Source organism: Talpa europaea (assembly GCF_964194135.1).
Source record: "Talpa europaea genome assembly, chromosome: 6".
Lineage (NCBI taxonomy): Eukaryota > Metazoa > Chordata > Mammalia > Eulipotyphla > Talpidae > Talpa > Talpa europaea.
The window spans coordinates 6,150,691-6,167,204 of NC_140072.1; the positions used below are offsets into that span (position 1 = coordinate 6,150,691).

Genomic DNA, 16,514 nt, shown 5'->3' on the forward strand with positions numbered 1-16,514 from the left:
CAGCTTTTTGCATCCAGACTGACCTGACGCTGACCCTATGTGAGCTGTTTCTATGCATCTGTGAGAACACACTTCTTCCTTTATCAACAGCCATTTCCATGTGTGGCCACCTTACCCTTTGCCAAAAAACCCCCAAAAAACAATATTTTAGAACAACGCCTAAAGCAACACATAAAAATACCTCTAGCCTACAAAATCAAGCAGAATTATACAGCAGAAAGCAAACCATCTTCAGAACCAGAAAAGTCTGGGATCAAGGCTAAGCTCCACCACTGCCACAGTGTGACCCTGTATTCTAGATGTCACAATGCTCTGGGTTTTTAAGGAAGTTATGCTGCACTGAGGCCGCGCATTACGTGACCACCTCGGCAGCAGAGCCCTCGGCAAGCAGGAACGAGGCCACAGAACTTGGGCTGCTCAGCTAGAATGGGGTGTGCAAAACCTTAACCTCAGGTCATTTTCGTTACCAAACAAGTCACAAAATACTCTTTTGTCTTTCAAAGCATTTAGGATTTGGGGATGAATTCTCACTGTAAACTAGCATCAAAAGAGATGGAGTATGTAAGACACATAGGAGGGAAGCACCTAGTAAGTTCCCTGCCCCCTCTATAAACTACAACTTGAGGGAACAGTGATGCTCTACAGTTATCCAGGTTTTGACTTCTCTCTAAAGATAATGGATAGTAGTTTTTTCCATTAATAACTGCCACAGCAGGAACAGAGGCAATTATTTCCATTTTAGATAAATCACAATTATTAACAAGTTAATGACTGCTTTTAGGCATCTAGACTAATTTCACAAAGAAAAGTCACACTCGATCATCTGATGAGCTTGCTCTCCACCCTTACTGCTGCTCAGCTTCGTCTCACTGGGTGCCGGGACCCCACAACCTCTCTATGGAAGAAGTTAGCTGTTTTCCTCCTACTTACAAAAAGAGAATTTAAAATAGTGAAAAGCCCTTCTTTTCTATTTGCCCAGCACATAAACAAATCATCCCAACCTTGAAGAAAACGTTCTTCTCTGGAGACCTAACCATTCTAACACACTCAACAGTGCCCTCATTCCTTTAGTGTGCAAAACTCAGTAAATGTGGGGTCCACCCCTACTGCACCCAGTACTGTGACAATCTTTCCTCAAGCCCCTGAAACTGAGCTCCACACCTGGTGGCCTCTCACTCTATCCCACCGCAGCACCCAGCACTGCTAGCCAGCCCCTCCTTGGGCTTCAGGGTCCCGGGCCCCCCAGCATCTGCTCCCTCACTGCATGTGTCAACAAACTTCTCTTCCCCTCAGATGCTCGGTGTGGGTACTAGGCTGTTTCCTCACTGTCATTTAACCTCACATCATGCTTTCACCCTGGGGGGACCTCAACTAGATGCACTTCAAGCATTTCCAACTGCCTGTTGGACACTCCCTCAGTTCCCCGACTAAATATTCTTCACCCAGTCTCTTCATGTTTCTGGAGTTAGCACACGATTCTCCCAATAAAACAAACAAAATCCCAGAGTCCTCTGGACTTCATGCTCTCCTCTGCACCAGCACTCAGGTATGGGTTCCATCCTCTGAGCCATGTCCAAAAACTCACACAGGCTTCCTTCCTATTTCCATGGTCACAATCTCAAGCTTTGTCTCTCATTGTTTAAAAGCTGAACTCTCTCAACAACTCCCAACTCAAATTCCTTCCGTCCTTTTCCTTCCATATCATTCCTAAAACAGCATTTTCCTATGAATTCTAATCAAGCTCTCCAAAGTTAACTCTTTCCATCTTACTTACACCACCCCCCATCCAAAGATCTCCAACTTCCCAGAAAATGTAAGTTAAATTTCTTAATTAGCATCCAAATCTCCATAAACAGAAGGCAGCATTAGTTTGTGGCTAGAACTGCCATTATTCTCACTCTGGCCACCAGTCAAATCAGTCTGACTCTGAAATGACTCATCTCACACCCTCTACCTGTGCTCATGCCATCCTTTACATATTACTACTACTTGTCATCATCACTGTGATTTTAATATCTGCTCTGATGAGCCATGAGATAGGTGTTGTGCACGATTGAGCCTAAGTGTCACAAAAATCCCACAAAGGAGATAGTATTTTGTTTTTACATAGGCTTGCAAAGTTAATATAAAACACTTAAATTCGGAAAGACAGTTAATCTGTGACGAGAGAGCTATGAACTGAGTGTTCATGTTCTCCCTAAGTTTGTATGCTAAAGCCCTTATTCCCAAGGAGATGGTCACTGGAGAGGGGCCTTGGGAGGGGACCAGAATTAAATGATGTCTGAGAAGTGAGACCCTCATGATCGGGCCAGTGCTCTTTGAGAAGAGAAAGCAGAAAGCTTGTGAGCTATTCTTTCTCTCTCTCTCTTCTGCCTCAAGCCAGCCAGGAGGCAGCGAGTGCAGGTCAGGAGGAGGCCCCCACCAGAACCCCCCACCAGAACCCCACTGAACCTCCTGAATTCTGACTTCCAGTCTCCAAACTGTCCATACAAATTTCTGGTGGGTAACTCATCCAATCAATGGCGTTCTATTCTGGCTGCCCAAACTCACTGATACAGACAGGAAACAGGAGATCCGAAATAAGATGAATATCAGAATCAGCCAGGCTACTGACAAGCCTCTGCTATTACAAGCAACGAACATATGTCCTATTTTCCAAGCATGTTAATGCAGTCACAGGATACAGCAGCAGAACAACCAGGTCAAGCAACACCCCCCCACTGCACTTTTCATAGTCTGGCCCTCCCTAACCAGCCGCCGTGTGTTTTCTAAATGCTCGCGTCAAGCCAGGTCCTCATGGCAGCATTTCCACCGAGGTTGCCATTTCGCTTGCACAGCTCACCCCTTGGACGCCCATTTGCCCTTTTCTCCAAAGGCTTCTTGACATCTACTCTCATGAGCCAGGATGAGAAGCCTTAAGCTGGGGGAAGTCAGACCACTCAACAGGGTACAGCTCCCTCACAGGAGCTGACTCCTCAGAATAGTCCCAAAAAAAGGCACCATGCTTTCTCTTTCCCTTCCCGGGGAGCAGTGATCAGACGTTAGCCCCACTTTCATCAATGAAGCCCAGTGAAACCCAGAATAATTATTCTAGTTCTTTGGTAATGGGGTTCCCTTATTGGTATAGCCCACAAGCAGATGAAAACTATACACTCTGGAAAAAGTATCAAAAGCACATGTATGGAGGCTGGAGAGGCTCAGAAGAGGCAGACACCGGAGGGCAGGTTCCACCTGCAAAACAGCAAGGCCCCATTCTTGCAGCTTCCATTCTGAGGACAAATTCCCACCTGTTTCATGCCAGGCAGTAAAATTCAGATAGAAAAGCTGACATCGTAAAGAACCAGAGCCCTGGAAACCCACAATAGCTGGAAAGTGAAAGAGGTTCTTACACAACTAACAAGCACATACTCTTGGAGCAAGTCTACCTTTAGAGCTTAGCCAGGAGGGAGACTGCACAACCAAAGAAACACTTGCACACAAAAGTTCACGGCGGCTTTCCATAGCAGCCAAAAGCTGGGAAGGCCCTGTAGCCTTCTGTTGCCTCTCACAGAGGATGGTAACTCGGGACAGCCAGGCCATGGAACGCCCGTGACCAGGGGAGGCCACCTGCTGACACAGGCCACACAGATGAATCTCGAAGACTTCCACTTGGCATTTTACATAGAAGAACACATACTGTACCATTTGCTCATTCCACTGAGCGAATTCTAAAAACAATCAAAAGAAATCCACAGCGAGGGAAACAGCAGCACAGGTCCCGCGGTCAGCACGAGGGCGGAGGTGGCCGGGAACTGGGACTCCCTGCAATGACAGTGATGTCCTCTGGGCTCACACAGGTGGCGAACTCGCTTTGTTTGCAAATGATGTCCCAGAATAAAAGGAATAAATATTAACTCCAGTTAAAGAGATGTGTGGCGCAGTGCTGGGGGAAGGAGACAGGCGCCTGCAACTCTGAAGTGCTCAGAAATAAGTCAATGTGCCGGGCGGACAGAGGGAGGGTGGCGAGGTGACCGCCCAGATAGTTCAATGTGATCTGTAGTGGCCATGGAAGTTCACGGTAGAATTTAAATTTTCTGTACCATGGAAAACTTCCTTCAAAAATATTGGGGGAAGGAAAGAGAAAAACCCTCTGTGATAACTGTGTCAAATGTTCAAGCTCCTTGTCAGGTACTGATTTCCCAAATGGGGCTTCCAGAAAGGCACTGCTGGACAGGTTTGCCCACCTCAGCTGCAGTGCTCGGGCAGCGGCGCTTTCTGCCACACAAAGCGCATGACCTCCCAGCTGCACCAAAACTGGGGAAATCACCTGTGACCCCATATGTCCCAGGCTGAACGGAATGGGATCGCTTCCCCAACCCCTAACATAATTGCTGAAGTTACCTCTTGACATCTTTTCTCCCACAACCAGATCACAATTCATTAATATCTGAAACGCAGGTTCCTGGCCCAGAGCCCCTACAGACTAATGCCTAAATTGTTAAAGGAGACTAATTGTAGGAAGGGGAGGACAGGGAGGTGGATGATTCGTGTCTCTACCAGCTCTCTCCGTAGCCCTCCCTGAGACTCGAGATTCGTACAAAGTAGAAGCCAAACCTCACATATATGAAGGTCTTCGGCCTTGAATCTGCAAGCCATGTGAAGCAACATTTGCCAAAATTATCAGTGAGGACCTCAAGTAGATTGATCCCACGGGATTTCAGTGGGGCTCACCAGATGTCACCCTGGCTACACTCTGAGATGCAGCGATTTTTCATTACCATTTAAGATACCTATTTACACACACACTCACACTCACTCTATATTTAGCAGTGCATGAATTTAATTTGCAATGCTTGTTCTCAAATTCTAAATACAATGCATTTCCAAAACTAGTTAAACAGTCAAAATCAGATAAAATGTATGCCTGAGGCTCAAGCACTAATTCTGTGCAAAATAAGTGCCTCTGGAAAATACTCTGATTAATTTAATTTCAGAACTAAATTCACAGAGGAAAGCTGCCCATATTATTGATTTTGAAATCATTAACCATTAAATCATTCATTTAGCTAAATAAATAATGATCAATTTTCTCCAGCTAGTCTCCATAAAAACCTTTTCATCAACTTTATTAAAAAACGCAGAAAAGTCCAATCATGTTGGGAAGTTTAATTTGTATTATGACCTACTTCTGAGCCAAAGTCGAGTCACATTTTAACCATGACTTTTTAATTTGGGTCATTTAAGCCGTATCACTTCAGGGCTGAGTTTCTGACAAATATTTGCTATTATAAAATAGTCAAAGATCTCTGTTTAAGATATATTAGCTTTATCAAGCTACCAAATGTGACTGTGCTGATGAAAACGCTTCAAATATTATAAATCCAAAGGTAAATGACTGGGGTGATTGTTACTAAAATCACCTTTATATTTTAAAAAAATTCCATTCTCAATACACACAGGAGGTGCTCTGAGGGGGTTCCCTGTTCAATTCAACAATATTTGAAAAGCTGTGTAATTCCTTAGCATCCTTGGATTCTTTTCCTTGGTAGAAAATTAAAATCTGAACGTCAGAAATGATACTATGAAGACAGACCAGGACAAAAAGAAAATCCCTGCAGTCCTGCTAAGCCCCACCAGACACCACAAAGCAGAACACATGTGCCCTGGGAACCGAGGCTCAGTGTCAGCGAGTGCACCCCACCTCCTGCCACGATGACGGCCACACACACCAGGCCAGCCCTTCCCATGTGCAGAGACAGGCCTCACCCCAGCTGAACGGAAAACGCTCACTGCCCTGGCCAGTCTCAGGAACAGAGATACGGCGCTGAGACCAGCACACACATAGATCTTACTCCCTCCTCCTAAATATCCAGAGAGATTCTCCCTCTCCCTATCCACCTTTCCTTCAAATTTTCTCTCTCTTCTCACTCACATTACTCTTTTTCGCTCTTCAAGCTCCAGGTCAAGTATCACCTGCTCCAGGAGGCTCCCAACACTGCTCTACTCACCTCTTGTACCCCGTGTCACACAGATGTCTCCTCCCCACCTGCAGGGGCTGTGTCTTCTTCAACTTTCTACCCCAAGTACCAGGACAGTGCCTGGCATGGGGGCCCAGGCCGCTCCTTTACCGAGTAACATGCACGCGATGAGGAAGGGGCTGGGGCCCTCTGCTCATCACCAAGTAGCATCACAGCGGAGAAAACTCCTCCATTCGCTTCATGTCTGAAGACCACTTTGAGGCCTCACCATGCAGTTACCAATCACAGCTAAGATGATCAAGTGCTCTGAGAATCCTCTTGAAGGAGGAGGTTTAATAGCCCAGAAGCTTGGGCCTCACACAGGCTTTCTGCTTTCTCAAAACTCAGCTCTGGGGAAAACAGCCGCCATTAACAAGCTGCTGCCCCACGAAGGCCTTTTCTACTTTTCCAGGTGAACAGAAAGAAAACAGCATCTCGAAGAGTACAGGTGAGCTGGTTCTGGTCACCCTGCATATGTTTAAAATTTTTTTTTTTTTTAATGTTTACATGGAAAGAAATACTACCGTGAGGAAAATTCTCAAGATGAAATACAATCTACATTGTGACGCAACGCTTAAAAGTTGTGAGGAAAGAAATACTTACTAAGCACTTTATACCACTGGCTAGAAAACTCACTTTATATAATTAGCAGCTTAAAGATAGGAATTGTATCATATTTCTCTTTTTATATCTTTAATATTAGTAAGTGGCCAGAAAACAACAGGTACTCAATATGTGTTTTGAATGAATAATGGTGTTAAGCTCAGCTATCCAAAATTACAGAAAATTTATTGTTTCCCACTCTCCATCAACGTTCTCCTAACATGAGCGACACGATGTCAAGAAACCAGAACGTTCTTTCATACCTTCTGTTGTTGGAAACACTTCTTCTCCTTCAGTCTTAGTCTCTGCCAGTTTTCCAGTTCTCAGCAAGACCTCTGCAAAGCTTTCCAGTGGGATGTGTTCAGAGGGGTCATAGGTTACTTGAGACTGGATAAAGCAAGCAGTTACGCCAGTTTAGTAGGGGTCTGTTTTTCTATTCAAATATTCTTTGAAAACAAAATTATATATTTTTCTATCTTTTAGTAACATTATTACAGCCTATTATTTTCGTAGTATTTTGGACACATTTTAACCTCATGTTATAAAGTATAAAAAACAAACCACGCAAAGCTAATGAGTTACGTAAGCACAAAATCAAAGAAGTACATTTTCAGAAAAATGTTTTTGTTTCTACTAAAATGCCACAGCAACATGAGAGTTCAATCTGCAGGTACACTTTCCTTACCTCTGTGACAAAGGGATTGGAGATCACAGATTCATAAAAGGGATGACAGCTTTGTCTTTCCAGATCTTCATTGGCTATGGTCCCAACTTGATAAGCACCATCAAATCCCTGCCCCTAAACAGAACAAAGTGATGAAATGAATATAAAAAGAGAGCTGGCGGGAGGGAGGAATGAAGGACAGACAAACCCACTTCAGGAGAAAATGATGTCTCTGCATCACGTTCTAAGGAGAGGACGCTGTGGGCTGCCGATGTCCAGTGGGGATGCAAGAACCGCTGCGACAGTCTAAGAGCAGCTCGCCAGCGCCCCCTGCAGTGCCTCTTGCTTTCACTCGTCACTGTGACACCACCCCTCAGAAGCACTGAAGCGTGGGCTGAGTGTCCGTGCAAGTTTTCTGTGCTATAGTCCGAATAAGCTTTGTAAAACATCATTAGTATCTATTGGGCCCCTGCTCAAAAATCTTTGGTAGCTGAAAACAATGCTAAATAGCCAAGAATATAAAAATCTAAGCTATGCAGAACATTTAAAGTTATCAAATGTTAATTAACAATAAAGACGAACTCACTCCAAACACACTGATCTATTTTATGCACTGCACAGGCCTCTATGGCTTTCTTCTATTGTAAAGAAGATGTTCATGCTGATGCCACCTTTCCTTCCAGGCCCACCTTAACCCTCACCTGCAGAAACCTTAGCAGACGGAGGCAAAATGCAGTGACATCCCTTGACTATCCCCACGTCTTCCGCCACTACATCCCACAGGATACGAAACTTGCAGCTCCCTCACCAGGAAGTACTTGAGTATCTCTAGTGAGGTTAACTACCTTCAAGTTTTACTTCCCTCAAATGGATTATAAAGCTCCTAATTGGGAGAACCAAGAAAAAGACATTCACCAATTTCTGCAGTTTACTGAAACTTACTTTATCCCAAGCATAGCCTGAGAAACAATGAAGCTGCAGCATCAGACAACCTAAGACATAACCCTTCAAACAGTCCAACAGGTGAGACAGAAATGCAGCCACAATCATAACCCAGGGTGACACATGCAGTGACAGGAGAGGCACAGGTTTACCCCAAAGTCAGTCACATTGAGATGCATCTTTCCATCATCCATAGTTTCCTCTGTCCTGCATATCACATGCAGGTCCACGTCCCACTCTCCCCTTGCTCGCCCCAGAGCAACCACCACTTTCCACTGGAGCCCTGGAATAAAGACCTGACTCTGTTTCTCCTCCCACCAGCTCCCCACACATAGCAGTTAAATGACTTCATTGAAAGTAAAGCATCAGATCACACACCTCATTGTCTAAATCCTCCAACAGCTTTCTCTCTCCCTGAGAATAAACTCCACATTCCCTACCACAGTCCACAGAAGGCTTGCTATGGCTGGCCTCCCTGACATCCCTGTGCTCTCCTGCCCTCCCTCCCCTTCTGCCTGCTCATGCTACAATGGCCTCCTTTTTATCCTAAAGGCCTCAAACACATTCCCTCAACAAGGGCTCTGTGCTTGCTCTTAATCAGGTTGCTGCTCAAAGGGATTCTTCTCCTAAGAAATCTCACTTCCCCATTCATGCAAAATGCATAAGGAACGAGGTAGTAACTAAGTATTTGGGGTGAATTTAACAGCAGGCGCTGTTTCCTTTTCCTTGTACTTTTTCAATAAAAGAAAAGCACTGTAGTGTGGGGGCAGGGAAAGAGCAGGGAATGAGGGGTTCAGGGGGCACAGAAAGGAAGAGACTGCCCCACTGCCTGTCCTGAGCAATCTGACAAACTGCTGCCCTTAGCCAGAGACCCCACTAAAGAGGGAATGTTTGTGGCCTCCCAAAACTCATCTGTTGACACCCCCAGAGTGAGGGTAGGAAGAGCTAGAGACTTTGGCACAAGATTAGATCATAAAAGAGACTCTGGAGACCCTACCCCTCCCACGAGTGAGGACAACACAGCAAGGACACGGCTGTCTGTGAGCCAGGAAGAAGCCCTCACCAGACACTACGGCTGCCAGCCTGGTTTTCCAGCTTCCAGAACTGCGGGAATTAAATGTTTGCTGTTTAAACCCCCCAGTCCATGATGCTTTTGCTGCAGCAGCCTGAAAGAACCACGACAGCCCCCATGATGGCTCATAGTGCTATTCCTCAGCCACAAGCCTGTAGAAAAACTCTAAGTAAGCTTTGAGAAATTATTTTCCTTTTCATCCCTAAACTTTAAGTATGACAAATAAGCCAAACCGTCCTTAAATTTGTCTCAGTCTTTTACAAGTAACCTAGGGGAGTATATCCCATTCCATGAAATACTCATTCCCTACTTGATGGGAGGCATCAATTTCTTAAGCGATTATTTTAATAATCTAGAGAAGATAAAGCTGTGACGACAGTGAAGATGACGAAAGCTGTGCTAAGGAACACAGATAAACCACCCAGCTGATCTGTAAGAGAAGAGAGAGCCCACCTGGAGGGGCCGCAGGTAGCTCAGAGACCGCTTCCACCAGTGTCCGTCGCTGACGGCCTGCAGCGCGGCCTTAGTGGTCGTCGTGGTTCGGGAAAGGACTTCCATGGTGGTGGCTGCGGTCCAGTGGAAGAGGTCGGATGAGTGGCTGCCGGGAACACCCACTTCATCCTGTATGAAAAAAGAAAAAAGCAAGAGTGAAAATGAGCACCATCCTGACAGAGCAGAGAGTGGCAACATGACCCCTTAACACGAGAAGATACATTTTAAAATCCCTGTTCGCTAGTAACAAGACAGGTGTGAAACAAAGAACCAATACCTCCTTGAGTCACTGAATCATTTACAAAAGAAAATTTGGTTTTAAAGGAAACAAAATCAAAGTTTATTAGTCAAATAATCCCTGTCAGAATATTTATAATCCAAGTAATGTGTGTTCTTTATTTTTTATCAATCTAATATCCTAGCAGTGACACACTCATGTTTGTCTCTTTGACAAGACACTTTGAAGTACTTATCACTTAGAGTAAGAAAAAAAAATATTCATTTCAACAACACAACTGTGACCCAGACAAAAGCAGAGGATTCAGATGAGCCACCTGAAATGTTGAAAGGTGTTTTGTTTTTCATGTAAACAACTGGGTGATTAACAGTGTTTAAAGGTTCATGACATAGAATTTCCGTCCAGCCTTGAAACAGTCAGCTAAAAGACTAACGCTCTCCACTGACTAGCCCAGGAGACTCCATGTGGAGAAAAATGGCAATATATTAACATTCTTTTAAATTGAAATGACAGTGACTACATCTGTGTTTGATCAAAGAAAAATAATTGCTTTATAAAGTTCTTCATTTAGTATCTAACTACATCTACTTAATTTTTCTTAAGTATCCCAATTAAATGAAAGCAAAGTTAAAGTCTTGTTTTTCCATTTAAATAGCTTTTGTTACTAGTAATTGCTTAGACTATTTAGGTCTATATGACATCATTCATTAATATATCATACAAAAGAGTAGGGGGAAAAGGACAATACACAACAACGCTGTGTAGCAAAGACTGATGCCATCCCTTCCAGTCTTCAATTCAGACACAGGGATCTTCCTCTTAGGGACATTTCATTAAAGTATAAGATACATTCAAAAATGTGTTCAGCATGATCAATTTGAACACACCCATAAGAGCCAGCGCTGCAGTAAGAAACACGCCACCAGGCCCAGACACCTCCTGTGCTCACTTCCACCCACCACCACTGCCACGAAGGACACAGTTACGACTGCAGCGGCATGAATAAATTTTGACTATCTTTGTACTTTATATAAATGTAACCTTTATGTCTGATTTCATTCATTCAACATAAATGTATTCATATTCCTGTGAGCACTGAAGACTGTCCAGCGCATGGCTATGTAATGCCATTACACTGAGTGAATATTTCACAGCTCATTTATCCTTTCTTCTATTGATGGGCATTTGCATATGCTCCAATTTGGAGTGGATAACAACATGCCATCCTAACTTGCTAGTAATTATCTTTTGGGGAACATATGCATTTCTGGATATGTACTGAGCAATGGAATGGCTGAGAAACGGTGCATGTATGTCCAGATTTAATAACTAGTGCCAAAAACTTCCTAAAATGCTTAGACCAATTTATATTATCACCAGTAATTCAAAGAGCTCTGGTGGCTTGACCTCCATGCCAGCGCACCGTATGTCTTTCTCATGTTAGCTATTTCAGTGAATATGTAAAGGTATCTCTCTAATTTTAATGTGTGTAAGAACCTTTGCATACTTATTGGCCAGCTGAGTCTCCTCCCTCCTATGTAAGGTGTCTAATCAAGTCCTCTCCTGTGGGCGGTCCATATTCATTTGAAGAGTTCATCATATATTCTGGACACACATTCCATATTTTATAAATACAGGTATACATATATGTGAAACACAAAAATGTATATATTAATTGTGAATATTTCCTGTTATTATGTGGATTATCTTTTCATTATCTTAAGGGAATCATTTCATTAATAGACTTTTTAATTTTATATTGGTCTAACGTACTTTTTTATTTTATGTTTACTATTTTTAGGAAATACTTAAGGCATATTTAAGAAATCCTTGCCTATTCCAACATCGCAAAGATGTCCTGTATTTTCCCTGACATGTAAGAAGCTGTTAAACACAGCATACCACCCCTTTCCTATGCTCTCCTATCATGGATGTGCACTGTTACACACTTTCTTTATCATATTGATGATAAGATTTCTTTTTGTCTTCCCTACTAGGCAGTAGCGTTTTAAGAGCAGAGACGGTCTATTTACTACTATGTCCTCAGAATTTGTGGAAATCCCTAAACCGTAACTTGAATTTGCACAGATGTTTAAGAAGTCTGGTTTTACAGCACTGTTTAAATATTTAAAGATACATTTTCTAAAGCTTAATATGTTGTACTTACAGTAGCTAAATGTTATTCAAAAGATTTCATATCACAATTTCAATTCCTGTTCATCTTTAGAAAATTGTTAATTGAGAGACTGAATTGAATGATTTGAATGCTATCAACTAATCCAAATTTAGAACTAGAGATATAAACATATAGAATCTGGCACTTACACAGAATACAACTTCATTTGATGATAATCAGATTGATTGAAAGATATCAAAACTACAGGCCATTAGAACTTATTCTAATTCACAAAACGAACCTAAACTTTACTTCTGTTCACATAGGTGTGCTGACTCGACAGGAAGCTTAAAACACATAAAACGTTTGTTTCAGAAGATAAATGAAGTCCACATGCTCACATATGTACATGATAAAAGGACTTTCTGTAGGAGATGCCCCTAATGAAAATTACAAAAGAGAAAGCAAAATAAAAGGCTCCTTGGGACCACAGAGCAGCACTTAATTTAGGGGCAGTCTACCAAGATTATAGTGTAACCAGAGTCATTAATGAGGAAAACATTTTTCTTTCAAACTCATTTAATGGAGAAAAAAAAAAAAGAAGTTAGGTAAAATTTACTCCTGAAATGATTACTACTAGCACTTTCTATATTCATAGTTGCACACTGCTAATTAGAGTGCAGAACAGCAAATATAGATTAATGCCCAAAACCAAATCAACTACTCCAGCATGAAATTTAACATGAAATCTCATTAATGTCAAGTGTGTTACACAGCACAAAGGTTAACTTACCAAGCACTAATAATATTTTTCAAACCCTACAACAGACACCATTACCAAGCAGGTTCAGCTGGGCTTAGAGAAAAAACTCTCATTGGTCAAAATGACTAGTCTGCTTAGGACTCCCACTCTCTGATGTCTGATAATATGAGGGTTAATTTCAGAAACCAGTGACCTGAGCTTGTGGTACGCAAACTAGGTAAGGATGACAGAGCTCAAAGTGAGTTCTGCCACCGGCCCCTCTCTTCTGACATCTCTCTGGATAACCCAAATACTTCCTGGTACCAAACACTTCCAGTGAATTTCATCCTGAACTCAAGTATTAAGAAAACAATCCTATTGCCAATGATGCTACTTTCAGAAGTTATCTGTCAGAAGAAGTACTAGAAAAATACTCCATGGAGCACATTACAGAAAAAGTCTGACATTGCTTCAATTCATTTGCTATTTAACAGGCCAAGTAAGGATATCCTCACGTTTGGGAGTCACAAACACCTATACATTTCTGATGAAATCTGAGTCCTCCCTCAGAAAACTGCATGCAGGAGCAAGTACACACACCGGAACACAAAGTCACACACTAAACGGGGACACACAATCACACACTATGTAGCGGCACTATTTTAGGAGCTTCGGGGCACAAATCCTTCTCAGATCTCCTAGAATTCTTGGCCTCAGATCGAATAAAACTGTAGTTAGAAAAAATAGAAGTATACAAAGTCATTTTTATTTTATTTTTCTGTGCCCAATGTTTAAGCCATTTTTGATAAATGATTTTGGGTTTTAAATGTACCTACAAAACACCTTTACTGATACACCTTCTGGCATGCCTACTATGTCTAAGACCCAGTGCTGGATGGACAACAGGGCCCAAAAAGATTATATAGCAGTCAATTTGACTAAAATAATAATAATAATAATAATAATAATAATAATAAATTAATGTAGGGATTAATCTGTTAACCTATTCCTGCTGCTCACACTTCAGATTAATTGCACGATGCAACTGTGTATTGCCATCACTACAGCTCACAAGGTAAAGTGAGCACTTATAAGCTGATGGAGGATAAACCACAAGAAATTATCTCTCAGTGTAACAGGGTGGTCACCAGGAAAAGGGGAGGTTCCAGGTTCCCTGCTCCAACCAAGGGAGGGTGAAGCTGAGCAGAGAGGAGAAGAAGCTGGAAAGGAGACTGGAGTGGGAAGGAAGCAAGATGGGCAGCAAGGAGGAATCTGGAGGAGGCTCATGGAGCAGAGAGAAACGTGAAGAAGCTGCGCTTGCTTCTTGGTCCTGGGCAGGTTCAAACAGACGTGGGTGAGAGACCCTTGGGAAGGTGACAATGGCAGCTTTTATCTTGACTTTGATTTTGCTCTTTTCCTCCCAGACTTGTCTGGCTGTTTCTGATCCTTTTCCATGGGTCCCCACTGGAAGATGCTTTAGACTTGTGGCAGGCTTTCAGGCCTTGCTTTGGTCCAATCCTGTTTGGGTGGACTTTTACCCATGAGGGGATGGGTAACTTTGGGTGCTTGATTTGAAAATTATGTTCTTTGTCTCTTCTGCATTACACACTAATTGTATTAAAGTTCCTTTCTATTAAAGGTCTACATGTTTTGTCTTGATGCAGTGGATGCAGAATTTATTTGGAACAGGCGGGTTTGGGGTTCTGGGGTGTCCTCTTCCTGCCCTGTAACATCAGGAACTGGTTTCGACTATTTTATCCCAGGGCAATATAAGTATGAGTATGCAGAGATGTGTCTATAAAATGTTCGGTGCAGCTCTAATTTGCGGGATAAATGGATACAATCTAGATGTCCAAGAAGAACAGGAATAACTCACAGTATATGCACCCAACGACCACTGCTGTGTGATTATATAAATGCTCTATACATACTGATTGGGGTTGATGTCCATGACACAGATCACATGGCAAAGCACATTTCAGAGTACCACTTGTAGTATGAATACATTCTAGTTTAAAAAAAAAAATTCCTCTAGGAGATAGAGAAACACTGCACTGAAAATCTGGAAGGATCTATATAAACTTCAGAGTGTTTGCCTCTGAACAACAGGATGCATACATGGAATAGGTGGAGACAAAGAGCAGAGAGATGAAAGATAACTCATACATTAATGCATTATTGAGTAAATAATTTTTACATTATAAAAAAGCAAAAAGAATGAAATTACTACAAAAATCCATGTACTCTTACCCAAAGTTAACAAATGTTAATATTTCATCATATGTTTCATATCTCATTTTATTTAAAAAATTAAAGTATGCCAGATAACATTGTTATCTGAATCCTACCTTGCCTTAAATGGATTGTTAAAATAAAAGGCCTGCTATATTTTGCAATTAAAGAAAACACTGTGAATTTTAGTCAAGATGGAACAATGAACTCGGGATTCACTGTGCTCTCTGCCTCCAAAATACTGAGAAAAAAAAAGGAGAAAAAGGAGTCAAGAGGAGTTGAACAGAATTCAACATTTGGGGGCTCAAATTCAAATGCTGGCAGTGGCTGACTGAAGCTCCTTTGCAAAGAAAGGTGAATCACAAGGATCTCAGTGCCCGAGGTTATGTATTTATGCGAAGCTGCGGGCCTGGGAGGCCAAGAACAAAGACAAAGGAACTGGGCCAAGTCCAAATCCTGAGCTGGCTCCACAAATGCATTTTTCATATTCGCAACATTACAGGGGGAAGGAGGTCCCTGGGAGAAGCTAACACAGGATGTGGTTCTGGGGCAGAGGCACCAAGGGATTAGACAGAGAGAAACCACAAAACAACAGAATCCTGACAGTCTAGGGAAAAATTTAATGGAGTAGGATGGAGCTCAAATTCTACAAACCAAAATTTCAAAACACATGAGGGAAAAAAGACAGTTATGAAGGTAATAATCCACTAAGATGAAATTATTTCACTTGAAATTTCAAAATACTAATTTGTGCCTCTGTGCACACTAAATATGAAATTTAAAATCCTTTAAAAAGGAACAAACAGTCATGAAACAAAGCAAAACAAATATTAACCTAATGAATTATTTTCTGTATACGGTCTGAAGTAAAGTTCTAAATTCATTTTTTTGTATGCGGATATTCCCCAAGCCTATCCTTACTTCATTTAAAAAGATATCATTGTTATTTATTTATCAACAAATATAAGAGATAACACTACAAAACTCTTAGAGAAAAAGCATAGGAGTAAGTCTTCACAACCTTGAGTTAAGCACAGAATTCTTAAATACACCACCAAAAAAAAAAAATCAATAAAAGAAAATATTAATAAACTGGACTTCAGCAACACTAAAAACTGTCGTGCTTCAAAATTATCAGTAAGAAAGTAGAAAGCCACAGACCCAGAAAAAAATAGCTTCAAGTCATACATTCAATAAAAGATTTTTATCCAGAATTAAACAAAAATCCTAAAAAAACCCCATGCAACAGACTTAGATAAACAACCAGTTTAAAAATGGATGAAATGTTTATAGTCATTTCTCCCAAGAAGGCACAAGGATGGCAATAACATAGCATCTAGAAGATGCTCACATCATTCATTATTTGGACATTATGGATCAAAACGATAACTGAGAAGATATACACCCAAGGACAACG

General features: G+C 41.8%; 1 protein-coding gene across 3 annotated transcripts in view; it reads right to left on the bottom strand.

Annotated features, from left to right (window-relative positions):
• The window catches only part of NBAS (NBAS subunit of NRZ tethering complex), a gene marked incomplete at both ends in the record, with an annotated part of 254,711 nt that overhangs the window by 86,691 nt on the left and 151,506 nt on the right, over window positions 1-16,514 (bottom strand). The window contains 3 exons of one of the 3 annotated variants that reach the window (XM_084235165.1): window positions 6,863-6,956; window positions 7,285-7,398; window positions 9,731-9,898. In XM_084235165.1, the coding sequence (XP_084091291.1) occupies window positions 6,863-6,956; window positions 7,285-7,398; window positions 9,731-9,898 (376 nt within the window). Of the gene's footprint in view, window positions 1-6,862; window positions 6,987-7,284; window positions 7,399-9,730; window positions 9,899-16,514 lie in introns of all 3 variants that reach the window. The other 2 variants (XM_084235164.1, XM_084235163.1) reach the window with 2 other exon arrangements.